Source organism: Bombina bombina, chromosome 2 (genome assembly GCF_027579735.1).
Source record: "Bombina bombina isolate aBomBom1 chromosome 2, aBomBom1.pri, whole genome shotgun sequence".
Lineage (NCBI taxonomy): Eukaryota > Metazoa > Chordata > Amphibia > Anura > Bombinatoridae > Bombina > Bombina bombina.
This window is the reverse complement of record NC_069500.1, coordinates 460,315,662-460,343,543: the sequence shown is the minus strand read 5'-3', so window position 1 is coordinate 460,343,543 and position 27,882 is coordinate 460,315,662. Positions and strand designations below refer to the sequence as shown.

The following is a 27,882-nucleotide window of genomic DNA, read 5'->3' as shown; positions in this document are numbered from 1 at the left end:
AAAATGTTAAAGCTTGGGGTAATTGAGGAATCACAAAGTGAGTGGAACAGTCCAATCGTGCTTGTTCCAAAGCCGGATGGTTCATTAAGGTTCTGTAATGACTTTCGTAAGCTTAATTGTGTTTCCAAATTTGACACCTACCCAATGCCTAGAGTAGATGAGTTAATAGAAAGGCTAGGAAAAGCACGTTATGTCACTACAATTGATTTAACGAAAGGGTATTGGCAGGTGCCTCTCACTAGTCAAGCAAAGGAAAAGACAGCTTTTTCAACCCCAGAGGGCTTATTTCAGTATACGGTGTTGCCATTTGGTTTACATGGGGCCCCGGCAACATTCCAGAGGATGATGGATAGAATTCTGAAACCCCATGTTTGTTATGCGGCAGCATATTTGGATGATGTTATAATTTATAGTACAGATTGGGAATCCCATCTTCCAAAAGTTCAAGCAGTACTTGATGCAATACGGTCCGCTGGGTTAACTGCCAATCCTGCAAAATGTACTGTTGGTTAACAGGAAGCTAAGTACTTGGGTTATACTATTGGTAGAGGATTAGTTAAACCTCAGACAACAAAAATAGAGGCCATACAGAACTGGCCACCGCCTCTAACTAAAAAACAAGTAAGAGCATTTTTTGGGATAACTAGTTATTATAGAAGGTTTATCCCGAATTTCGCTACAATTGCGGCACCCTTGACGGATCTCACAAAAGCAAGGGCCCCAATTATGATAAAATGGTCCCCAGAAGCAGAACAAGCTTTTAAGCAGTTGAAAGATGCCCTTTGTGCCCATCCAGTTTTGGTAACCCCCAATTTCGCTAAAGATTTTATTGTACAGACAGATGCCTCTGATGTTGGTTTAGGAGCAGTTCTCTCGCAGGAGTGTCAGGGAGAAGAGCATCCTGTCCTTTTCCTAAGCAGAAAACTTATTTCACAGGAAAAGAACTATTCTATAGTGGAGAAAGAATGCCTTGCCATTAAGTGGGCTTTAGAGACCCTTAGGTACTATCTGTTGGGAAGAAAATTTAAATTAATAACAGATCATGCTCCTCTCACATGGATGAGTCAGAATAAGGAAACAAATTCAAGGGTTACTAGGTGGTTTCTTAGCTTGCAACCCTTCAATTTTACTGTTGAGCACAGGGCCGGTCTTTTGCAGGGCAATGCTGATGGTTTGTCTCGGGTACATTCATTGATGTCCATGGTCGCTCAACCCACTGGGTGTGAGCTGGGGGGAGGATATGTGACAGAAAGCAAGGCCTGGTTATAAATGGAAGATATTTAAGACCAAGCATTGTACATGCTATTTCTCCTTTCAGTTAAAACCCCAGGGAGAAAGAGTGTGTATTTGATTATCCCAGACAGCTGTGAAGCTGTCCAGCAGCTAATCACAGGTGTGGCTAATTAGAAGTTGTGAGGGTTTAAATAGCAGCCTCACTTAGGCCTTGAGAGAGAGATATACAGCTACAGAAGCTGGTGTGTGTTTGTTACACTGTGTAAAAGACTTTTGTTCCTGTGAACTGTAAAAGGACATTATTTTCACAAAGCACTTGTGGAATGCTGTGAAGTGCTGGGACACATTTAAAAGCACTTAACTTTGCTGCAGAGGAAGGATTTCCCTCTTTTGAAAATGAACTGCCTGTTTGTTATTGCTGTGAAAAATAAAGCCTTTTAAACTACAGTGGATTGTCCTGTGCTGCATTTGTGCCCTAGAAGACCGTGGTTAAAAGTGTTCCTGTCACAGTATGTATATATATATATATATATATATTATATTATAATATATATATATATATATATATATATACACACACACATCTATCTATCTATACATACACACACACACACAAACAGCATTGGCCCAAATGTTAAAGCTTAGGAGCCAGCCCATTTTAGGTTCAGCACCATGGATAGTGCTTGCTTATTGGTGAATACAGTTAGAAAACCAATAAGTAAGCATAACCCAGGTTCTCAACCAAAAATGGGCTGGCTCTTAAGCTTTACATTCCTGCTTATTAAATAAAGATAGCAAGAAAACAAAGAAAAATTGATAAAAGGAGTAAATTAGAAAGTTGCTTAAAATTGCATGTTCTATCTGAATCATTAAAGAAAAAAAATTGGGTTTAGTATCCCTTTAATGATAGAAAACATAATTTATATAAGAACTTACCTGATAAATTAATTTCTTTCATAGTGGCCGGAGTCCATGAGCTAGTGACGTACGGATATACATTCCTACCAGGAGGGGGCAGTTTCCCAAACCTCAAAATGAATATAAATACACCTTCCACCACATTAATAACTTAGTTTAACATATAGCCAAGTAGTGAGGTATAAAAAGGAGTAAAAAAAACCCATACAAAATAGAGGAACTGGAAAAAATAATGTACTTTTATACATAATAATCATAACCACCAAAAAAATAGGGTGTGTCTCATGGACTCTTGCCACTATGAAATGAATTAATTAGGCAAGTTCTTACATACATTATGTTTCTTTCATGTAATTGGCAAGAGTCCATGAGCTAGTGACGTATGGGATATACAATCCTACCAGGAGGGGCAGAGTTTCCCAAACCTCAAAATGCCTATAAATACACCCCTCACCACACCCACAATTCAGTTTTACAAACTTTGCCTCCTAAGGAGGTGGTGAAGTAAGTTTGTGCTAAGATTTCTACGTTGACATGCGCTTCTCAGCATTTTAAAGCCCGATTCCTCTCAGAGTACAGCGAATGTCAGAGGGATGTGGAGAGTATCACCTATTGAATGCAATGATTTTCCTAACGGGGGTCTTTTTCATAGGTTCTCTGTTATCGGTCGTAGAGATTCATCTCCTACCTCCCTTTTCAGATCAACGATATACTCTCATATACCATTACCTCTACTGATAACTGTTTCAGTACTGGTTTGGCTATCTGCTATATGTGGATGGGTGTCTTTGGTATGTTTTTATTACTTAAGACACCTCAGCTATGGTTTTGGCACTTTATGCATTTATATAAAGTTCTAAATATATGTATGTACTGAGACGGGACGCCATGAGATCTATCTCTGGCGTCCCTCACTTGCTGCATATCTCTGCAAACATCTCGGGATGGAGAGACCATTCCCCTGGATGGAAGGATTGTCTGCTGAGAAAATCCGTGTCCCAGTTGTCCACACCCAGATAGAGGATCGCTGACAGCGAACAGCTGTGGGCCTCCGCCCACTCCAGAATCTGAGATACATCCTTCATCTCTAAAAAACTTCTCGTTCCCCCCCCGATGGTTGATGTAAGCCACTGAGGTTATATTGTCTGATTGGAATCTGATAAACTGTGAGGAATCCAGAAGTGGCCAAGCCTTCAAGGCCTTGAAAAATACCCGTAGTTCCAATATTGATAGGGAGGGAGGACTTCTCCTGAGTCCACAACCCCTGTGCCTTCCTGGCACCCCAAACAGCTCCCCATCCGGATAGGCTTGTGTGCGTAGTCCCAATCTCCAAGAATGGTCTTAAGAAGCATGTTCCTCGGGACAGATGATCTCGACAGAGCCACCAAGAGAACGATTCTCTCGACCAGCTGTCTAATAAAATCTGTTGAGACAGATCTGAATGATCGCCATTCCACTGCCTCAGCATGCACAGTTGTAAAGGTCTGTGACGGAACCTGACAAAAGGAATGATGTCCATGCAGGACACCATGAGACCAATCACCTCCATACACTAAGCAATAGAGAGACTCAAGGAGGTCCGGAGGGCAAGACATGCCGAAGATAGCTTGCAACGTATCTGGTCTGTTAGAAGTATCCTCATGGATATGGAGACTATTATAGTACCCAGGAATTCCACCCTGGTACTTGGGATAAGAACCCTTTTCCAAGTTTATCCTCCATCCATGTGATCGAAGAAGACTGAGAAGGGAATTCTTCCACAAGACGAAAGGATGGTGCTTGAACCAGAATATCATCCAAGTATGGGGCTACTGCAATACCCTGAGTTCTGGCAACGGCTAGAAGAGCCCCCAGAACCTTCATAAAGATTCTTGGAGCAGTATCTAGGCCAAACGGAAGGGCAACGAACTGGAAGTGCTGGTCCAGGAATGCAAACCCCAGGAACTGAAAGTGTTTCCTGTGGATATGAACATGAAGGTAAGCGTCCTTCAGATCTATAGTGGTCATAAACTGGCCTTCCTCAATTCAAGGAAAGATGGACCTTATCGTCTCCATCTTGAAGAAAGGGACACTGAGAAATTTGTTTAAGCACTTTAGGTCCAGAATTTAGCAGAAAGTTCCCTCCTTCTTTAGGACCATGAAAAGGTTTGAATAAAACCCCAAACCTCTTTCTTTGATAGGCACCGGGAAAACAACTCCTAAGGAGGATAGATCCCGAACGCACCCTAGAAAGGATCCCACTTTTCTGGTCTGGTAGACAGATTAGAGAGAAGGAATCTGCCCCTTGGCGGATGAGATTTGAAGTCTATCTTGTATCCCTGAGATACCACCTCCAGGACCCATGGATCCTGTACGTCCTTGAACTAGATGTCTGAAAAATGAGAAAGTCTGCCCCTACACGATCAGATCCCAGATCGGGGAACACCACTTCATGCCGATTTGTTTTCGGTGGGCTTCTTATTCTGCTTGGATTTATTTCAGGACTGAGCCGGCTTTCAAGTAGTCTTGGGTTGCTCGGGCTTGGAGGAAGATTGTTGTCATTGGGATTTGTTAGAATGAAAATTAGAAGATTGTCGTCCCTTAGACGTGCTCTTCTTATCTTGCGGTAGGAAGGCACCCTTGCCTCCGGTAACCATAGAAATAATGGAGTCCATGCCTGGACCAAATAAAATCTTTTCCTTGAAGGGAAGAGAAAGGAGTCTCGACTTAGAAGTCATATCTGCAGACCAAGACTTCAACCAGAGCGCCCGGCGGGCTAGGACCGCAACGCAAGAACCCTTTGCATTTTTGCATCACAGATAAAAGAATTCGCTATTCTCAGAGCTTTAATTCTGTCTTGAATATCCGCGAGGGGAGACTCCACCTCAATGAGTTCCGACAAAGAGTCGCACAAGTAGGTAGTCGCTCCGGTAACTGCAGCCGCCGGTTGAAACAAAAATCCTGTATGTTGAAACATCTTTCTCAGAAAGGTTTCCATTTTCTTATCTATTGGCTCTCTGAATGAAGAACTATCCCCAAGAGGTATAGTAGTAGGTTTAGCAAGCGTAGAGATAGCACCATCCACCTTAGGAATGGAGCCCCACAAATCCAGTTGGGAGTCCGGGACCGGGAACAACTTTTTAAAAATAGACAAGGGGGAAAAGGAAGAAACAATTCTTTCCCATTCGTTCTTAATAATGTTCGCCATCTTAACCGGCACAGGAAAAGTTAAAGGAACTTTCCTATCTTCGTAAACTCTGTCTAATTTAGGTATCATAGGTTCTTCAGGGAGCGCAGCCTCTGGAATCTCTAACAGACAGAACCTCCTTTAATAAAAAAACGCAAGTGCTCAATTTAAAATTTAAAGGACGGTTCATCCGCAGCAGGAGGCATAGACGCTAAGGACTCTGACCCAGAAAGTTCACCCTCTGAAGCTACAGAGGTTAACTCATCTTCGGATAACTTGGACATAATCAGCCAATAGGATTGAGCTTGCATTCTATTGGCTGTTCCAATCAGCCAATAGAATGTGAGGTCAATCAAATTGGCTGATTGCATCAGCCAATAGGATTTTTCCTACCTTAATTCCGATTGGCTGATAGGATTCTATCAGCCAATCGGAATTCAAGGGACGCCATCTTGGATGACGTCACTTAAAGGACCAGTCATTCAGTTGTTGGCCGTCGGATGAAGAGGATGCTCTGCGTCGGATGTCTTGAAGATGGACCTGCTCCGCTCCGGAAGGATGAAGATAGAAGATGCCGACTGGATGAAGCCTTCTGCCGGTCTGGATGTCCTCTTCTGGCCGGATAGGATGAAGACTTCGGACCCTCTGGAGGACCACTTGTGCCCGGCTGGGTGAAGACGGCTCAAGGTAGGGTGATCTTCAATGGGGTAGTGTTAGGTTTTTTTAAGGGGGGATTGGGTGGGTTTTAGAGTAGGGTTGGGTGTGTGGGTGGTGGGTTTTAATGTTGGGGGGGTATTGTATTTTTTTTTTACAGGTTAAAGAGCCGATTACTTTGGGGCAATTACCCGCAAAAGGCCCTTTTAAGGGCTATTTGTAATTTAGTATAGGGAATTTTATTATTTTAGGGGGCTTTTTTATTTTATTAGGGGGGATTAGATTAGGTGTAATTAGTTTAAAATTCTAAATTTCTTTTTTTTTCTGTAATTTAGTGTTTTTTCCCCCCGTAATTTAGTTTATTTAATTTAATTGTAATTAATTGTAGGTAGTTTAGGTAATTAGTTTAAAGGACCAGTCAACACTGTAGATTTGCATAATCAATAAATGCATGATAAGGAGACAATGCAATAGCACTTAGTATGAACTTCAAATGAGTAGTAGATTTTTGTTAAATAAATTGCAAAGTTATGTCTATTTCCACTCCCCCTGTATCATGTGACAGCCATCAGCCAATCACGTATATGCTGTGAATTCTTGCACATGCTCAGTAGGAGTTGGTGACTCAAAAAGTGTAAATATAAAAATACTGTGCACATTTTGTTAATGGAAGTAAATTGGAAAGTTGTTAAAAATTGCATGCTGTATCTGAATCATGAAGTTTAATTTTGACTTGAGTGTCCCTTTAATTATAGTGTAGTGTTAGGTGTAATTTTAACTTAGTTTAGGGTTTATTTTACAGGTACTTTTGTACTTATTTTAGCTAGGTAGTTATTAAATAGTTAATAACTATTTAATAACTATTCTACCTAGTTAAAATAAATACAAAGTTGCCTGTAAAATAAATATAAATCCTAAGCTAGCTACAATGTAACTATTAGTTATATTGTAGGTAGCTTAGGGTTTATTTTATCGGTAAGTATTTAGTTTTAAATAGGATTAATTTATTTAATTATGGTAAAATTTATTTCGTTTAATTTAAATTAAATTTAAGTTAGGGGGGGGTTAGGGTTAGACTTAGGTTTAGGGGTTAATAAATTTAATATAGTAGCGGCGACGTTGGGGTCGGAAGATTAGGGGTTAATAAATGTAGGTAGGTGTCGGCGATGTTAGGGACGGCAGATTAGGGGTTAATTAAATTTAACTAGTGTTTACGAGGCGGGAGTGCAGCGGTTTAGGGGTTAATACATTTATTAAAGTGGTGGCGATGACCGGTCGGCATATTAGGGGTTAAACATTTTATTAAAGTGTTTCCGATGTGGGGGGCCGGGCTCGGTTTAGGGGTTAATAGGTAGTTTATGGGTGTTAGTGTATTTTTAGCACTTTAGTTAAGAGCTTTATGTTCCGGCGTTAGCCCATAAAACGCTTAACTACTGACTTTTATATGCGGTAGGAGTCTTGCCAGGAGAGGGTGTACCGCTCACTTTTTTAGGCGATCGTAATACCGGCGTTAGGAAAATCCCATTAAAAAGATAAGATACGCAATTGATGTAAGGGGATTTGCGGTAAGCTAAAATCGCAGAAAAAAAAGTGAGCGGTAGACCCTTTCCTGCCTGACTCGTAATACCAGCGGGCGTTAAAAAGCAGTGTTGGGACCCCTCAACGCTGCTTTTTAAGGCTAACGCAAGACTCGTAATCTAGCCGTAAGTCTTTTTTTTTTTTTTTTAAATATTAAATTAAAAAGTTTGGATTTCAGATACAATTTTTGATTTTGGCTTCCCGGATTTGGGGGATTTGTACCTGTAAACCTAAATTTATACCTCATCACTGTACAAAGAATACTGGTTAAATATGTGTCCGTTTAATAACATGCACCGGGTTTCCATACTGGCTGGTGTAGTTAATATTACTTATCATATAGCCAATGTTGGAAGACAGCACACCCTAAGGTATGGGGCACGGAGAAAAGGTTTGCCAAGTCTCAATCAGAATCCAAAATTCATGCAATTTCCAGCCTCCAAAATTGTAAAAAGACCTTCATTTTTTAAAATGGGTCCATAAGCACACAAAAAAAGTTTTAGGCCTGCAATTCTTCATTTGGGTTGGGTTCTTAATTATGTTACATACAGTTATTCACCTGTCTCTGTAGGATTGTTTCACACTTTGTTAGTAGGATTTCAGACTATTTAATCAGTCACATAATTGCCTATATTATCTTTTTACTTTTAAAGGAACAATGTACTGCAAAACTGTTTCCATTGTAGGGCTAGATCACAAGTGGAGCGCTATTTAACGCACCTGCTCAAGCGTTAACTGCTAAAGAAGCGCTCGTATTACAAATTAAAAGTAAACTGTTTTCGCTCTTGTGCTATCCCGACGCACTTATAAAGCAGAACTTACAAAATTGCATGCATGATAACCTATTCCCCCATAGAAATCAATGAAGGAAAAAAAAAAGTAGAAAAAAACTAAAACCCTGCTTATGCGCAAACCCGATCACATTTTTCAAGTCCGCTAACCTGATATGAAAGTATGAATATTTCACATTCCCATGTTCTTTACATAACAGAATATGTTCTATTTATTCATAAATACATATTTCTATACATTTCTGATGGTATTTTGGATATATATCCCCCCTTGAACCCCCCAGATGGAGGTTAAAGAAAACAAAACATAAAATTATGCTTACCTGAAAATGTTCTTTTCTTCTGACGGGGAGAGTCCACAGCTGCATTCATTACTTTTGGGAATTCAGAACCTGGCCACCAGGAGGAGGCAAAGTCACCCCAGCCAAAGACTCTCTTCGTCAGAAGAAAAGAAAATGATCAGGTAAGTATAATTTATGTTTTTCTTCTTAATTGGTTTTACTTTTGGGAAAACAATACCCAAGCTATAGAGGACACTGAATGTAAAAAAAGTGGGGGTAGACAAAAAACCCTAACCAAAACAAAAACTGCAGTACCAAGCAGAATAAAAAAGGACTCAAAGGACTAAGTAACTGCCCAACAGTTAAATCCAGCAAGGCCTAGATAGAGACCACTCTAAGGCACTAGATTCCACTGAGCACAAAGACCAAGAAGAGACAAGTCCCGCCGGCTCCAAACCCGAACCATTCCCACATATTCCCAGGGAAAAGGAAAGAGAAATATTCAACAAGAGATCCAAAATCTCAGCAACTATGGTAAAAAGGGAACCCCAGCAAAAGCGAGCGCAACCGCAGGTTGCAGCAAGACAAAGAAAATGAATAGAGATAAACTCCAACAACCTACCAGAATTAAGATAGGAAAAAAACCCTACCCCAATCTGGAGAAAGTCCAAAGGACCAAGAATCGATCAAAAGACAACCCCGAAGACGGAGCAGAACCCATAACTCACACAGAGTGCAGACTGCACTCATGAAAGAGCGATAGCGGAATAAACAGATAGTTCCCAGAACTGCCAACAATTAGCAGCATAAGCAGTTATGCTCCAGATGGAGCTCCCGGCTCCTACTCTGCCACACAAGACTAGTAGTTTCAGTCACGAACACTAGCCTATCAAGATAGACACTGCACCAGGAGACATCCACAGAGGGAACCCTCAAAAAGTGCAATAACTCACTCCCTTACAAAATTAGGGAAGCAGGAAAAACCCTGCTAAGTAAAAAAAAAACTCCAATTTCCACCTATGGAGAGATAACAAAAACTGAGGAACACGGTCAAGCTCAACCGATCCATAGGCCTCAGGCCGTAAAATGTAAAACCAGCCCCAACAGCTGGATTCGAACCAACAACTCAAGTTGCAGAGCCCCAAAAACCCACCATTAGGTTACATGAGCTACTTCATCGAGACAAAGGCCCTGCACCAAAACGTCTGGAATAAATAAATCCATAAATAAATCCCGTACTACCCAGAACTAAAAAGAGGACTAAACGGTAAAAAAAAAGGGTAGGCAAACACTGATCATATGTAAAAAGCTTGGTATGCTAAACCCCCAAGCCGGAACAAAACGTAGTACGATCTTGGGTTCCAAAACCCAGACCCAGATTCCTTCCCTACAGAAAGGTAAATTCACAGTCAAAAGGAGACCACACACTGACAACAGTGTGAACACAATACCAGAATCCGTCCTAATATGACAGTACCACAAGGTCGAGGGACCCCCCTCCGAGCATTAGGCGGACACTATGGTATATCCCGCTCTCCCTAAGGGGAGGGAAATGAAAAGACACCTGCTCACCGACCCACAGGTACGGAGAATATGTCAACGAACAGAAGACAAAAACAGAACTGACTGAAAGGGCACCCTCTGGCTGCAACAGCCGGTCCAGGAGCCAGACAGCCAACGAGCCCACCTATAAAGTGGAACGGCTGTAATAAGAAATCAATCTCCCAAAGGACAAGTCAGGCCTTAAAAGTGTATAACCAGTACCCGTAGGTGGATGTGAACTCTGGCCTACCTGCTTGCAAGCCCAAATAGCTAGCCCCTGTGTCATAACATATGGTCCCTGAAATAAACTGGGTCTTCCCAAACCAGTCCTCATAAGTCTCCAGACATCCAAGAAGGATCCAAGACAAGAACTCCGGACCCGTGACCCAGAATCGTCCTAGAACGAACGACACCCTCAGGGAACACAATATACCCCGTCTGAAGCAATCAGACCTCATAGGGGATGAGAACCAGGAAACCCGGCAAACGGGTACAGGACTCACTCGTCATTCCCAGCCCAAAGGGAAGAGAACACCCTTAACCGGAGGTCAACACCCCCCCAAGCAAGGTATTAGGCCCCGACAAAGTCACACAATTTCTCTAGAGTCCAAAGTCCCCAAGGGCAGCACTAAGAGAATGAAAAGGAGAACAGAGTCACCGAAAGAGAGTAGAAGAAAGGCTAGTCTCCATAATCCTTTCAGATTAACATTCCAGAGGACCACACCCGAGGGAGAGGACCTCACCCGAGGGAGAAGAATGCAAAGCATCCCGAACCTAGGCAGAAATACATCCCCTAAGCAAAAAGCTTGGAAAAAGAGACAACACCTCCTATCGCCCCTGATATGGAGACGACTAATTCCCAAAGAAAGACAGATCCTCATGACCTTCACTTCCTAATTAAGCAGCCAAAGCCGCCAGAAGAACCGGACGAAGTCTAGAAAGTCTTGACCTAAAGGAAGAGAACCTCTAAAATGAACAAGTCCTAAAAGAACACTTCCAAAGAGACCATGAAAGGCAAAACCGTAAGAACGGAGGTATGAAGGACCTAAATCCTTTAAGCCTCCAACTCACAATGGGAAGGAACACTCTAGTTCCCGAAAAATTGGTTAACGACTTGGCACGGCGCCACAGATCTCAACGGAGTCCTGGCCCACTAGATTGAAAGGGCGAATGAGGACTGAACCAATCCCCCATGCCCCTAAAAAAACACGGACCCTCAAGTCCTCTCATGATGCTAGTTGGAGCTTGTAAAATAAAACAAGGCAACCACACAAATCATATTGTGATCACTAGGCGCCCTCACCGGACCAACCGGACATATGGAGGGATAAGAACAGTCAGAAAGACTTTTGTAAACAGTGCGACCACAAAATCGCGAGTATCAATTCCAGAGAGGAAAGTTCCCGAAGGAAACATCACCCCCAAACATGAGCTTTAGACCAAATAAAAATCATCCTCACTGGATGAAAATAAAATAAAAGGCAACCCATAGGTTATCGCCCAGGAAGAACGGACAGACCCCCCGGACCAGCCCAACAGGGGTCCGAGACTAACAAGCTCAGAACTGGAAAAGGATACACAAATAACAAGATTACTTCATCCCTTTATGTCTATGTATGCAAGCCAGTCGAAGAGTAAGACTGAGAATTCCCAGACCCATTAAGAGTGGGATCCTCCAGCAATGCCAAAAACGTGCCTTAGTAGGACACGAAGGCGCGCCAGTCTATAACGAAAGGCGCAACATAGCTCCGCCGGAACAAAAGGAAACACCGGGCCCTGAAGGTTGACCCCCTGAGCCCTCAGGGGCAGTCACTCCCACGGAAGGCTGAACTGAACCAGGGGATCCCACGCCTGACGAGCCCCGGTTAAGGAAACACGGACAATATCGCAAGCACACTCCCGGGAGGTGCAGATGCGCCAGAAATACAGCCATGCGGAACCGTGTCGTAACCTCCGGTGGGAACAGGCCACACTCCCTAGAAAGGATAAATAGCATTTTGGTTACCTGCATGCGTAGTAAGAGTTGATGGTAGGGAACTCGTCTCGTGAGAAATAGAATCCCCAGAGACGGGTGGCTCAGTGGGCACCCGAATCCCCGATCCCAAGGAACAGAGCACTATAAAACGGCATTCGGAACATAACTGATGGGCATGTATCCCCCGGGCCAATTCATATTCTTCGTAAGAAGTAGAGTCTGAATCAGAGACATCCGTACATAACTAGGATACTGCCGCCTCCAGAGAACCAGACACCAGCGAGGATTTCTCCGTTGCCACGCGGTCAGGAAAACGGAAATGGAGTCACAAGGTAAACCGTGCAGTCCATGCAAAAGCGCGCCCGACCGAAAAGGAAGTGGGAGGAGTATTTAAGCCTTTGGCTGGGGTGTCTTTGCCTCCTCCTGGTGGCCAGGTTCTTATTTCCCAAAAGTAATGAATGCAGCTGTGGACTCTTTCCATTTATGAAGAAAAAGATATCCAAAGAAAAACATAAATCGGAGACAATAAGGAGATTAACTTCATCCCCCCACGTCTAACCCAGCTTGCCGTCCGGAGCAGAAGACCGAGGACCCCTCAACCCCTCCGGGCTGCCAAAACATGCCGCAGCAGGGCGCGCCAGTCTATAACAAAAAGTAAGACTTACCTCCACCGGGGGAACAGATGCCGCCGGGGAACAGACGACCCCGAGGGTTGGGCCCCTGAAACATCAGAGGCAACCGCTTCCCCAGAGGGCTGATCTGACCCAGACAATCCCTCGTCTGACGAGCCCTGGTTCACCAAACATGGACAGAATCTCACTAACGTCTCCCTCCCTGGAAGATGTAAATGCGCCAATGCCAAAGAAATGGCCATGCAGAACCGTGCTGTAACCTCTGGAGGAAACAAGCCGCAACCTGGAGAAGGGGTAACGGCATTAGGGACACCTGCTTGCGTAGCCAAATAAGGTTCTAGGGAACTCGCCACACGGGATATAGGGCCCCCAGGGGCGGATGGCTCAGGAGACTCTAAGTTCCCTGGTTCAGGAGAAAAGAGCACTATAAAGCGGCATGCGGAACATAACTGATGGGCATGTATTACCCGGGCCATTTCATACTCTTCGCAAGAAGTAGAATCTGAATAAGAGACATCCGTCTCCAAAAAATACATCAGACCACACAGAATGTGTGTGTCTAAGAGAGAGGTGCGCCACAAAATCAATTACTCTATGGTGAGTGAACAATGTAAAAATGAACAATATTACATATAAGCAAACAGAGCTATAATAAACATATAAAAGGTGAAACAAAGTCCGTTAAAAATTGTTATAACACCAACAGATGTTAGTTGTTATTCAACAAACCCTTGAACATATAGTGTATAGGTGTATACTAATCCCAGATAGTCTTTCAACAAATTCTTTGGGAAACAAAGCAACGTGTAAACCGAAGGGCAGCTTTCTCCACAGGAAGAAGAAGAAATGATGAGTCCTAAAAGACACAAAAACGAGAGGCGCCCTTGGTGCAGCAACTTCTAAATGAGCACAGTGAATAAAATTGTAACGTTCATGTACTCACAAAGGTGACTGCACATCCAGTGCAATAGTAGACAAGCCGAAGCTTCAGAGCCGTTCGGCTGACTCCCCAATGGCCAGTTGGCTGTATGCAGAACTCGTCTCCAGATCAAGACGCGAACTATATGCCAACAATAAGTACCAAACAAGGCGGGTTTCCAAGAGGTGCATATATAATAATCCAAGAGCATGGTAAAAGTATAAAGATACTTTATTAAAACAAATTTAAAATGTTGCTTAGCAACGCGTTTCTCGGCTCAGTACGCCGTTTCATGAGGCTACATATTATCTGATAATACCTTGCTCCATTTTAAACCTCAACTAACCAATCAAATGCTCAGAATGTCACACACCCACAAGTGCTACGTAATGCAATGATACATAGGGTCATCATAATAAACTATACATATTAATTTAAAAAAAATATAATAAATATGACATCTAATAATTTCATAAACAAATCCTTAGATTATACATGATGATAATAATAATTAATAATAAATACAGTGTTAAGAATGATAATTAATACTAAGGCTCAACAATATAAAATTATAATTTATCCCGACCCTCTACTACATTTTTTTTATTTTAGTTATTTTTGTACATTATGATTCTTATGTAGTAGAGGGTCGGGATTTACTTCCTACAATGCATAATGGAACAGTTTTTTTATTTGGATTTAGAGCTTTTAGACATAACGATAAATTATAATTTTATATTGTGGGTGTGTGACATTCTGAGCATTTGATTGGTTAGTTGAGGTTTAAAATGGAGCAAGGTATTATCAGATAATATGTAGCCTGATGAAACGGCGTACTGAGCCGAAACACGCGTTGCTAAGCAACATTTTAAATTTGTTTTAATAAAGTATCTTTATACTTTTACCTTGCTCTTGGATTATTATATATACACCTCTTGGAAACCCGCCTTGTTTGGGACTTATTGTTGGCGCCTTGATCTAGATAACAGCACCAGAATCTGTGCCATCACCAGGAGACGAGTTCCCAATGGCCAGTGGGCTGTATGCGGGAGTCAGCCGAATGGCTCTGAAGCTTCGGCTTGTCTACTATTGCACTGGATGTGCAGTCACCTTTGTGAGTACATGAACGTTACAATTTTATTCACTGTGCTCGTTTAGAAGTTGCTGCACTAAGGGCGCCTCTCGTTTTTGTGTCTTTTAGGACTCGTCATTTCATCTCCAAAAAATCAGAGTCCTCCATAACTAGGATAGAAATTATGGGTAGGAAAAAAGAAATAAAACGGCACCTTACACCTACAATGGCTGGGACACTCACCACCACCTATGACCCAGACAACTGGCGAAACAGACTCTCTCCTTTGCAATGCGGTCAGGAATATGAAAACGGTGACTTGAAACGTTACCACGCCTGGTCACAAGGTACACCATGCAGGTCAACGAAAAAAAATGTGCCAAAGCCACAAGGGCTATAGCCACGAGCACACATATCACTACACATTAGCAGATAGAATCACATAACAAACATGAGTAAAGTCCCCCTGTTCAATAACCCCCCTCAGGAGATATTAACCCTCGATTCAATAAGATAAAGTAGTCCCACTGAGACCCTGACTTCTTTGTTTACTTTACATTTCACACATCTTAAAGGGACACTGAACCCAATTTTTTTATTTTTTTATTCAGATAGAGCATGACATTTTAAGCAACTTTCTAATTTACTCCTATTATCAAATGTTCTTCAATCTCTTGTTATCTTTATTTGAAATGCAAGAATGTAAGTTTAGATGCCGGCCCATTTTTTGTGAACAACCTGGGTTGTTCTTGTCGATTGGTGATAAATTCATCCACCAATAAAAAAAGTGCTGTCCAGAGTCCTGAACTAATAAAAAAACTTAGATGCCTTCTTTTTCAAATAAAGATAGTAAGAGAACGAAGAAAAAACGATAATAGGAGTAAATTAGAAAGTTGCTTAAAATTGCATGCTCTATCTGAATCACGAAGGAAAAAATTAGGGTTCAGTGTCCCTTTAAGTAAAATGAAACGATCTTACCAGAATATACGCCGTGAAACAGGAACACGGCCCTTCAAGTGTGACAGACAGTAGCCTTGCTTCTGACATGGACTTGAGAGAACAAAGCAGGCAGCGAAACTCGTCAACACGGATTGCTAAGGAGCTGTTAATATGAGTCGGGATGGTTTCGCAGAAAGACTCTCCCTGCATCTCCGGACTCCAACTTTCATCCATGCTCTCACTGAGAGCCTGACAGGACTATTTAAAACTCCATTTCCATTCCGAAGAGTACTACCCTCCATAAGAGACTATCTTTAATCGTCCGACACTTCTCTGGGGGATGAGAGAAGTGGGGGAGGTATTTAAGCCTTTGGCTGGGGTTTCTTTGCCTCCTCCTGGTGGCTAGGTTCTGAATTCCCAAAAGTAATGAATGCAGCTGTGGACTTTCCCCGTTTAAGAAGAAAAAGATAGTGAAGACGGGGAATTACAGTGCATCGTATATATGTTTGATGCAGTGACTCGATCAGTCTGAGGGGATTTATAATCTTATATTGAGTTTTACCCACAGCCGCTTAAGTAATCCTAGCATTACCCGGGTAATAGTTAGGATTACCCAAAATCTGACTTTAAGCGCACTCTACTTTTTTGCCTGCACCCTTGTAGGTGATTTAAAGAAGTGAAAGTATAATCCCAGAACAGGCATACACTCTCTGGAAATTTTCAAAGTGCTTTAATGTGCAGAAAAAGAGTAAGACGTGACGTATCCAGGATCTCACCCTTTCATCAGACAAAGTCATTTCATGTTGACTTTCATTTTGTGTTTAATGTCCCTCTAAAGAAATACTGTGCAAAAAAAGAAAATGCTGTGCTGTGTTAGAGTATTTTATTACTGCCCTGTTGCTTAAAGGGACAATTAACACCAAAATTGTTATTGTTTAAAAATATAGATAATGCCTTTACTACCCATTCCCCAGCTTTGCACAACTAACATTGTTATATTAATATACTTTATACACTTTATAACCTTTAATATACTTTATAAACCTTTAAACCTCTAAATTTTTGCCTGTTTCTAAGCCACTTAAAGGGACACTGTACCAATTTTTCTTTTGTGATTCAGATAGATCATGCAATTTTAAGCAAGTTTCTAATTTACTCCTATTACCAAATTTTCTTTATTCTCTTGGTATCTTTACTTGAAAAGCAAGAATGTAAGTTTAGATGCCGGCCCATTTTTATTGAAAAACCTGGGTTGTTCTTGCTGATTGGTGGGTAAATTCATCCACCAATAAACAACTGCTGTCCATGGTTCTGAACCAAAAATTGTCTGACTCCTTAGCTTAGATGCCTTCTTTTTCAAATAAAGATAGCAAAGGAACGAAGAAAAATTGATAATAGGAGTAAATTAGAAAGTTGCTTAAAATTGCATGCTCTACCTGAATCACAAAAGAAAAAAATTGGGTTCAGTGTCCCTTTAAGACAGCTTCTTATCACATGCCTTTTTAATAGTTTTTCACAATTGGGGAGTGCTAGTTCATGTGAGCTATATAGATAACATTGTGCTCACTCCCATGGGTCGTGGCAGACTGCACTAATTGGATAAAATGCAAGTCAATAGATAGTAAATAAAAAGTCATGTGATCAGGGGGCTGTCAGAAAAGGCTTAGATACAAGGTAATCACAGAGGCAAAATGTGTATTAATATAACTATGTTGGCTATGGAAAACTGGGGAATGGGTAACAAAGGGATTATATATCTTTTTAAACAATAAACATTTTTGAGTTGACTGTCCCTTTAAATATAACTGTGTGTTTAACCCCTGCAAAGACAAGTCAACTCCAGTGCACTACTGGTGAGCCAATGACAAGAGGTGTTACATGTGGCCTCCAATCTCCAGCTAGCTCTTAGTAGGGGGGCACTGGTGCTCCTGAGCCTAACTAGTTATGTTTGCTTTTTTTTTTTTTTTTTTTAAACAAGGGGTACCAAGGGTTTAAAATAAATTTAATTACGTGAGTGAATTAAAAAGTGTTGAATAGGTTACTTTATAAGACCATTATGTATAACTGGATATCAAAATGGTTAAAGCAGTTTAGAGGTTTGTTTTGGAAAATATGTTTTTTTATGGCAAAGTTAATCATAAGCAAACAATGACAACACCAGGATACTCACTCTGTGTGTGTTGTTAACCACTATAGCATCTGGACTTCCGTATTTTGGTGGGTTTGCAAATGGATCATACCCAAGCCTGGCAAGCATGGGGGCAATACGTGGCATGTCATCCAATACATCCACTGGGATTTTGCCAACCCATTTAGACAAAGCTTCAAGATTCACTGGCTTCATTACTTGGTCAGTTGATTTCTCAGTTCTGTAAATAAAATTTTAAAAAAAGTTAAAAACATACAACACCTATGAATATATACATCATCTATGAGTGAGCACAATGATGTCCACAAGAACTTAAAAGGACACTGAACCCAATTTTTTTTTATTTTGTGATTCAGATAGAGCATGACATTTTAAGCAACTTTCTAATTTACACCTATTATAAAATTTTCTTCATTCTCTTGGTATCTTTATTTGAAATGCAAGAATGCGAGTTTAGATGCCGGCCCATTTTTGATGAACAACCTGGGTTGTCCTTGCGGATTGGTTGATAAATTCATCTACCAATAAAAAAGTGCTGTCCAGAGTTCTGAACAAAAAAAAGCTTAGATGCCTTCTTTTTCAAATAAAGATAGCAAGAGAATGAAGAAAATTTGATAATAGGAGAAAATTAGAAAGTTGCTTAAAAACAGAATTTATGTTTACCTGATAAATTTCTTTCTCCAACGGTGTGTCCGGTCCACGGCGTCATCCTTACTTGTGGGATATTCTCTTCCCCAACAGGAAATGGCAAAGAGCCCAGCAAAGCTGGTCACATGATCCCTCCTAGGCTCCGCCTACCCCAGTCATTCGACCGACGTTAAGGAGGAATATTTGCATAGGAGAAACCATATGGTACCGTGGTGACTGTAGTTAAAGAAAATAAAATATCAGACCTGATTAAAAAAACCAGGGCGGGCCGTGGACCGGACACACCGTTGGAGAAAGAAATTTATCAGGTAAACATAAATTCTGTTTTCTCCAACATAGGTGTGTCCGGTCCACGGCGTCATCCTTACTTGTGGGAACCAATACCAAAGCTTTAGGACACGGATGAAGGGAGGGAGCAAATCAGGTCACCTAAATGGAAGGCACCACGGCTTGCAAAACCTTTCTCCCAAAAATAGCCTCAGAAGAAGCAAAAGTATCAAACTTGTAAAATTTGGTAAAAGTGTGCAGTGAAGACCAAGTCGCTGCCCTACATATCTGATCAACAGAAGCCTCGTTCTTGAAGGCCCATGTGGAAGCCACAGCCCTAGTGGAATGAGCTGTGATTCTTTCGGGAGGCTGCCGTCCGGCAGTCTCGTAAGCCAATCTGATGATGCTTTTAATCCAAAAAGAGAGAGAGGTAGAAGTTGCTTTTTGACCTCTCCTTTTACCTGAATAAACAACAAACAAGGAAGATGTTTGTCTAAAATCCTTTGTAGCATCTAAATAGAATTTTAGAGCGCGAACAACATCCAAATTGTGCAACAAACGTTCCTTCTTAGAAACTGGTTTTGGACACAGAGAAGGTACGATAATCTCCTGGTTAATGTTTTTGTTAGAAACAACTTTTGGAAGAAAACCAGGTTTAGTACGTAAAACCACCTTATCTGCATGGAACACCAGATAAGGAGGAGAACACTGCAGAGCAGATAATTCTGAGACTCTTCTAGCAGAAGAAATCGCAACTAAAAACAAAACTTTCCAAGATAATAACTTAATATCAACGGAATGTAAGGGTTCAAACGGAACCCCCTGAAGAACTGAAAGAACTAAATTGAGACTCCAAGGAGGAGTCAAAGGTTTGTAAACAGGCTTGATTCTAACCAGAGCCTGAACAAAGGCTTGAACATCTGGCACAGCTGCCAGCTTTTTGTGAAGTAATACCGACAAGGCAGAAATCTGTCCCTTCAGGGAACTAGCAGATAATCCTTTGTCCAATCCTTCTTGAAGGAAGGATAGAATCCTAGGAATCTTAACCTTGTCCCAAGGGAATCCTTTAGATTCACACCAACAGATATATTTTTTCCAAATTTTGTGGTAAATCTTTCTAGTCACAGGCTTTCTGGCCTGAACAAGAGTATCGATAACAGAATCTGAGAATCCTCGCTTCGATAAAATCAAGCGTTCAATCTCCAAGCAGTCAGCTGGAGTGAAACCAGATTCGGATGTTCGAACGGACCCTGAACAAGAAGGTCTCGTCTCAAAGGTAGCTTCCAAGGTGGAGCCGATGACATATTCACCAGATCTGCATACCAAGTCCTGCGTGGCCACGCAGGAGCTATCAAGATCACCGACGCCCTCTCCTGCTTGATCCTGGCTATCAGCCTGGGGATGAGAGGAAATGGCGGGAACACATAAGCTAGTTTGAAGGTCCAAGGTGCTACTAGTGCATCCACTAGAGCCGCCTTGGGATCCCTGGATCTGGCCCCGTAGCAAGGAACTTTGAAGTTCTGACGAGAGGCCATCAGATCCATGTCTGGAATGCCCCACAGGTGAGTGACTTGGGCAAAGATTTCCGGATGGAGTTCCCACTCCCCCGGATGCAATGTCTGCCGACTCAGAAAATCCGCTTCCCAATTTTCCACTCCTGGGATGTGGATAGCAGACAGGTGGCAGGAGTGAGACTCCGCCCAAAGAATAATTTTGGTTACTTCTTCCATCGCTAGGGAACTTCTTGTTCCCCCCTGATGGTTGATGTACGCAACAGTCGTCATGTTGTCTGATTGAAACCGTATGAACCTGGTCCTCGCAAGCTGGGGCCAGGCCTGGAGAGCATTGAATATCGCTCTCAGTTCCAGAATATTTATCGGTAGAAGAGATTCTTCCCGAGACCAAAGACCCTGAGCTTTCAGGGATCCCCAGACCGCGCCCCAGCCTATCAGACTGGCGTCGGTCGTGACAATGACCCACTCTGGTCTGTGGAACATCATCCCTTGAGACAGATTGTCCAGGGACAGCCACCAACGGAGTGAGTCTCTGGTCCTCTGATTTACTTGTATCTTCGGAGACAAGTCTGTATAGTCCCCATTCCACTGACTGAGCATGCACAGTTGTAATGGTCTTAGATGAATGCGCGCAAAAGGAACTATGTCCATCGCCGCCACCATCAAACCGATCACTTCCATGCACTGAGCTATGGAAGGAAGAGGAACGGAATGAAGTATCCGACAAGAGTCCAGAAGCTTTGTTTTTCTGGCCTCTGTTAGAAAGATCCTCATTTCTAAGGAGTCTATAATTGTTCCCAAGAAGGGAACCCTTGTTGACGGGGATAGAGAACTCTTTTCCACGTTCACTTTCCAGCCGTGAGATCTGAGAAAGGCCAGGACAATGTCCGTGTGAGCCTTTGCTTGAGGAAGGGACGACGCTTGAATCAGAATGTCGTCCAGGTAAGGTACTACTGCAATGCCCCTTGGTCTTAGCACCGCTAGAAGGGACCCTAGTACCTTTGTGAAAATCCTTGGAGCAGTGGCTAATCCGAAAGGAAGCGCCACGAACTGGTAATGTTTGTCCAGGAATGCAAACCTTAGGAACCGATGATGTTCCTTGTGGATAGGAATATGTAGATACGCATCCTTTAAATCCACCGTGGTCATGAATTGACCTTCCTGGATGGAAGGAAGGATAGTTCGAATGGTTTCCATCTTGAACGATGGGACCTTGAGAAATTTGTTTAAGATCTTGAGATCTAGGATTGGTCTGAACGTTCCCTCTTTTTTGGGAACTATGAACAGATTGGAGTAGAACCCCATCCCTTGTTCTCTTAATGGAACAGGATGAATCACTCCCATTTTTAACAGGTCTTCTACACAATGTAAGAACGCCTGTCTTTTTATGTGGTCTGAAGACAACTGCGACCTGTGGAACCTCCCCCTTGGGGGAAGTCCCTTGAATTCCAGAAGATAACCCTGGGAGACTATTTCTAGCGCCCAAGGATCCAGAACATCTCTTGCCCAAGCCTGAGCGAAGAGAGAGAGTCTGCCCCCCACCAGATCCGGTCCCGGATCGGGGGCCAATATTTCATGCTGTCTTGGTAGCAGTGGCAGGTTTCTTGGCCTGCTTTCCCTTGTTCCAGCCTTGCATTGGTCTCCAAGCTGGCTTGGCCTGAGAAGTATTACCCTCTTGCTTAGAGGACGTAGCACCTTGGGCTGGTCCGTTTTTACGAAAGGGACGAAAATTAGGTCTATTTTTTGCCTTGAAAGGCCGATCCTGAGGAAGGGCGTGGCCCTTACCCCCAGTGATATCAGAGATAATCTCTTTCAAGTCAGGACCAAACAACGTTTTCCCCTTGAAAGGAATGTTTAGTAGCTTGTTCTTGGAAGACGCATCAGCCGACCAAGATTTCAACCAAAGCGCTCTGCGCGCCACAATAGCAAACCCAGAGTTCTTAGCCGCTAACTTAGCCAATTGCAAAGAGGCGTCTAGAGTGAAAGAATTAGCCAATTTGAGAGCATTGATTCTGTCCATAATCTCCTCATAAGGAGGAGAGTCACTATCGAGCACCTTAAGCAGTTCATCAAACCAGAAATATGCGGCAGTAGTGACAGGGACAATGCATGAAATGGGTTGTAGAAGGTAACCCTGCTGAACAAACATCTTTTTAAGCAAACCTTCTAATTTTTTATCCATAGGATCTTTGAAAGCACAACTATCCTCTATTGGAATAGTGGTGCGTTTGTTTAAAGTAGAAACCGCTCCCTCGACCTTGGGGACTGACTGCCATAAGTCCTTTCTGGGGTCGACCATAGGAAACAATTTTTTAAATATGGGGGGAGGGACGAAAGGAATACCGGGCCTTTCCCATTCTTTATTAACAATGTCCGCCACCCGCTTGGGTATAGGAAAAGCTTCTGGGAGCCCCGGCACCTCTAGGAACTTGTCCATTTTACATAGTTTCTCTGGGATGACTAAATTTTCACAATCATCCAGAGTGGATAATACCTCCTTAAGCAAAATGCGGAGATGTTCCAATTTAAATTTAAATGTAATCACATCAGATTCAGCCTGCTGAGAAATGTTCCCTAAATCAGTAATTTCTCCCTCAGACAAAACCTCCCTGGCCCCCTCAGATTGGGTTAGGGGCCCTTCAGAGATATTAATATCAGCGTCGTCATGCTCTTCAGTAACTAAAACAGAGCAGCCACGCTTACGCTGACAAGGGTTCATTTTGGCTAAAATGTTTTTGACAGAATTATCCATTACAGCCGTTAATTGTTGCATAGTAAGGAGTATTGGCGCGCTAGATGTACTAGGGGCCTCCTGAGTGGGCAAGACTCGTGTAGACGAAGGAGGGAATGATGCAGTACCATGCTTACTCCCCTCACTTGAGGAATCATCTTGGGCATCATTGTCATTATCACATAAATCACATTTATTTAAATGAATAGGAATTCTGGCTTCCCCACATTCAGAACACAGTCTATCTGGTAGTTCAGACATGTTAAACAGGCATAAACTTGATCAGAAAGTACAAAAAACGTTTTAAAATAAAACCGTTACTGTCACTTTAAATTTTAAACTGAACACACTTTATTACTGCAATTGCGAAAAAACATGAAGGAATTGTTCAAAATTCACCAAATTTTCACCACAGCGTCTTAAAGCCTTGAAAATATTGCACCCCAATTTTGGAAGCTTTAACCCTTAAAATAACGGAACCGGAGCCGTTTTAAGCTTTAAACCCCTTTACAGTCCCTGGTATCTGCTTTGCTGAGACCCAACCAAACCCAAAGGGGAATACGATACCAAATGACGCCTTCAGAAGTCTTTTATAAGTATCAGAGCTCCTCTCACATGCGACTGCATGCCATGCCTCTCAAAAACAAGTGCGCAACACCGGCGCGAAAATGAGACTCTGCCTATGCTTGGGGAAAGCCCCTAAAGAATAAGGTGTCTAAAACAGTGCCTGCCGATATTATTATATCAAAATACCCAGATAAAATGATTCCTCAAGGCTAAATATGTGTTAATAATCAATCGATTTAGCCCAGAAAAAGTCTACAGTTTAAATAAGCCCTTGTGAAGCCCTTATTTCCAATCGTAATAAACATGGCTTACCGGATCCCATAGGGAAAATGACAGCTTCCAGCATTACATCGTCTTGTTAGAATGTGTCATACCTCAAGCAGCAAGAGACTGCTCACTGTTCCCCCAACTGAAGTTAATTGCTCTCAACAGTCCTGTGTGGAACAGCCATGGATTTTAGTTACGGTTGCTAAAATCATTTTCCTCATACAAACAGAATTCTTCATCTCTTTTCTGTTTCTGAGTAAATAGTACGTACCAGCACTATTTGAAAATAACAAACTCTTGATTGAATAATGAAAAACTACAGTTAAACACTAAAAAACTCTAAGCCATCTCCGTGGAGATGTTGCCTGTACAACGGCAAAGAGAATGACTGGGGTAGGCGGAGCCTAGGAGGGATCATGTGACCAGCTTTGCTGGGCTCTTTGCCATTTCCTGTTGGGGAAGAGAATATCCCACAAGTAAGGATGACGCCGTGGACCGGACACACCTATGTTGGAGAAATAGCATGCTCTATCTGAATCACGAAAGAAAAATAATTGGGTTCAGTGTCCTTCAGCTCATTTTACTAACCACCCGGCTAACAATTTAGCTAATATTAAATTTTTATTGCACAAATTATCATTAAATACATTTATTTTAAATTATGCAATTAATTTGTGCTTTGGATAGCAGAAAAAGATATATTATTAGAAAACATTACCCTGGCACCACCCGTCTACTTCATAATGACACCCGGCTGCCAACATTTTCTGTGGAGAAGATTGAAATAAGTAGAAATGGAAAACATAAATTATGCTTACCAGATAATTTCCTTTCCTTCTGTATAAGGAGAGTCCACTGCATCATTCCTTACTGTTGGGAAATACTGAAACTGGCCACCAGGAGGAGGCAGACACCCCAGCCAAAGGCTTAAATACCTCTCCCACTTCCCCCAGTCGTTCTGCCGAGGGAACAAGGAGTAGGAGAAATATCACGGTATAAATGGTGCCAGAAGAAAAATATAGAGGGCCGCTTATCGGAGAACACGGACGGGGGCCGTGGACTCTCCTTATACAGAAGGAAATTAAATTATCTGGTAAGCATAATTAATGTTTTCCTTCTTAATATAAGGAGAGTCCACAGCATCATTCCTTACTGTTGAGAAACTTATACCCAAGCTCTATAGGACACTGAATGATAATGGGATGGACAAAAAGAGAGGTGGACCCTAATCTGAGGGCACCACAGCCTGCAAAACCTTTCTCCCGAAAGCCGCATCAGCCGAAGCAAAAACATCAAACTTGTAAAATTTAGAAAAAGTGTGTAAGGAGGACCAGGTAGCCATCTTACAAATCTGATTCATAAAGTCCTCTTTCTAAAAGGTCCAAGAGGAAGCTACTGCTCTAGTAGAATGAGTTGTAATCCTCTGAGGAGGCTTATGTCCCACGGTCTTATAAGCGAGACGGATAACACTCTTTAACCAAAAAGATAAGGAAGTCGAAGAGACCTTCTGTCCCTTACGCTTCCCTAAATAGACAACAAAGACGAAGTTTGTTTCAAATCCGTAGTAACCTGAAGGTAGAACTTCAAGGCACGAACCACGTCCAGATTATGAAGCAAACGTTCCTTCGCAGAAGGATTTGGACACAAAAACCACAATCTCTTGATTGATGTTGCGGTCGGACACGACCTTAGGAAGAAAACCTAACTTAGTACGTAGGACAGCCTTATAAGACTGGAACACCAGATAAGGAGGCTCAAATTTCAAGGTGGCAATCTCAGATACTGTGCGCGCAGAAGCAATAGCCAGTAGAAAAAGAACCTTCCAGGACAACAATTTAATGCCAATTTCATGCACAGGCTCGAACGGAGCCCGTTGCAAAACCTTAAGAATAAGATTTAGACTCCAAGGAGGAGCCTTAGATCTAAACACAGGTCTGATCCTAGCCAGAGCCTTAAAAAAAGGACTGCACATTTGGAAGCTCTGAGAGCCTCTTGTGCAGTAAAATAGATAGGGCCGAAATCTGGCCCCTCAGGGAACTGGCAGAAAGGCCCTTCTCCAGTCCATCATGAAGAAACGATAGGATCATGGCAACTTTAACTTTATGTCAGGAAAATCCACACTCTTCACACCAGAATAAGTAGGTTCTCCACACCTTATGATAGATGCAGAGAGTAACCGGCTTACGAGCTTGAATGAGAGTATCAATCACTCTCTCAGAAAAATCTCTCTTGGCTAGGACTAAGCGTTCAATCTCCACGCAGTCAGCCTCAGAGAATCTAGATTTTGATGAGCAAAAGGACCTTGTTCCAGAAGATCCTGTGACAAGATAACTTCCACGGAGAAGATGACATCCTCACCAGATCCGCGAACCACATCCTTCGCAGCCACGATGGAGCAATCAGTATCACTGATGCCTGCTCCTGCTTGATGGAGAAGTGGTAACAGTGGGAAAAGGTAAATTAGACTGAACCTCCAAGGCACTGCTAATGCATCTATTAGCTCCGCCTGAGGATCCCTGGACCTCGACTTATATCTGGGTAGCTTGGTATTGAGACGAGACGCCATGAGATCTATCTCCGGCGTCCCCCACTTGTTGCATATCTCTGCAAACACTTCAGGATGGAGAGACCATTCCCCCAGATGAAAAGATTGCCAGTTGTCCACACCCAGAATGTGGATCGCTGACAGCCTCCGCCCACTCCAGAATTCAAGATACCTCCCTCATTGCTAGGGAGCTTCTCGTTCCCCCCTGATGGTTGATGTAAGCCACCGAGGTTATATTGTCTGATTGGAATCTGATAAACCGGGATGAACCCAGAAGGGGCCAAAGCCTTCAGAGCATTGAAAATTGCTCGAAGATTCAGAATGTTGATTGGGAGGGAGCGTTCCTCCTGAGACCACAGGCCCTGTGCCTTCTTGGCACCCCAAACAGCTCCCCATCCTGATAGACTTGCATCCGTAGTCACAATCTTCCAGAATGGTCTTAAGAAGGATGTCCCTCGGGACAGATTATCTGGACAGAGCCACCAAGAGAGCGATTCTCTCGATCAGTTGTCCAGAGAGATCTGTTGAGACAGATCTGAATGACAGCCGTTCCACTATCTCAGCATGCACAGTTGCAGTGGTCTGAAACGGAACCTGGCAAAGGGAATGATGTCCATGCTGGACACCATGAGACCAATTACCCCCATACACTGAGCTACAGAGGGCCTTAAGGAGGTCCGGAGGGCAAGACATGCCAAAGCAAGCTTGCAACGTCTCTGGTCTGTTCAGGTCAGAAATATCTTCATGGATATGGAGTCTATTAAGTACCCAGTACTCTTTTCTATGTTTATCTTCCATTTATTAGATCGAAGAAGAGAGAGAAGAGATTCCGAATGGTCCTTCGCTGGAAAAAAAGACGGTGCTTGTACCAGAATATCGTCCAAGTAGGGAGCTACTGCTATACTCCGGGTTCTGGCAACGGCTAGAAAAGCCCCTAGAACCTTTGTAAAAATTCTTGGAGCAGTAGCTAGAACAAACGGAAGTGCAGTGAACTTGAGGTGCTGGTCCAGGAACGCAAACCTTAGGAACTGGAAGTAATCCCTGTGGATTGGAATGTGAAAGTAAGCATCCTTCAGATCTATAGTGGTCATGAACTGTCCTTCCTGAACTAAAGAAAGGATGGACCTTATCGTCTCCATCTTGAACTTTAGGTTCAAATTTAGGTCCGAAATTTAGGTCCAGGATCGGGCAAAAAGTTCCCTCCTCCTTTGGGACCACGTACGGTTTAAATAGTATCCCAAATCTCTTTCTGCGATAGGTACCGGGACAATGACCCCTAAGGAGGACAGATCCCACACACACCCCAGAAAGGCTTCCCTCTTTTCTGGTCTGGAAGACATGCTTGAGAGGAGAAATCTGCCCATGGGTGGATGAGACTTGAAACCGATCTTGTATCCCTGAGCTATGATCTTGTATCCCTGAGCTATCCTCGGATAACTGAGTCAGAACAGATAAATCCAATAAATCACATGATGACCCCTGGGTAGGAGAGCT

The 27,882-nt window shown here is 42.6% G+C and overlaps 1 protein-coding gene across 1 annotated transcript in view; it reads right to left on the bottom strand.

The window, feature by feature from the left end:
• Window positions 1–27,882, bottom strand: part of TPST2 (tyrosylprotein sulfotransferase 2) — a 254,414-nt gene that overhangs the window by 57,725 nt on the left and 168,807 nt on the right. The window contains exon 4 of the mRNA XM_053702085.1: window positions 17,871–18,069. Coding sequence (XP_053558060.1) covers window positions 17,871–18,069 — 199 coding nt within the window. The remainder of the gene's footprint in view (window positions 1–17,870; window positions 18,070–27,882) is intronic.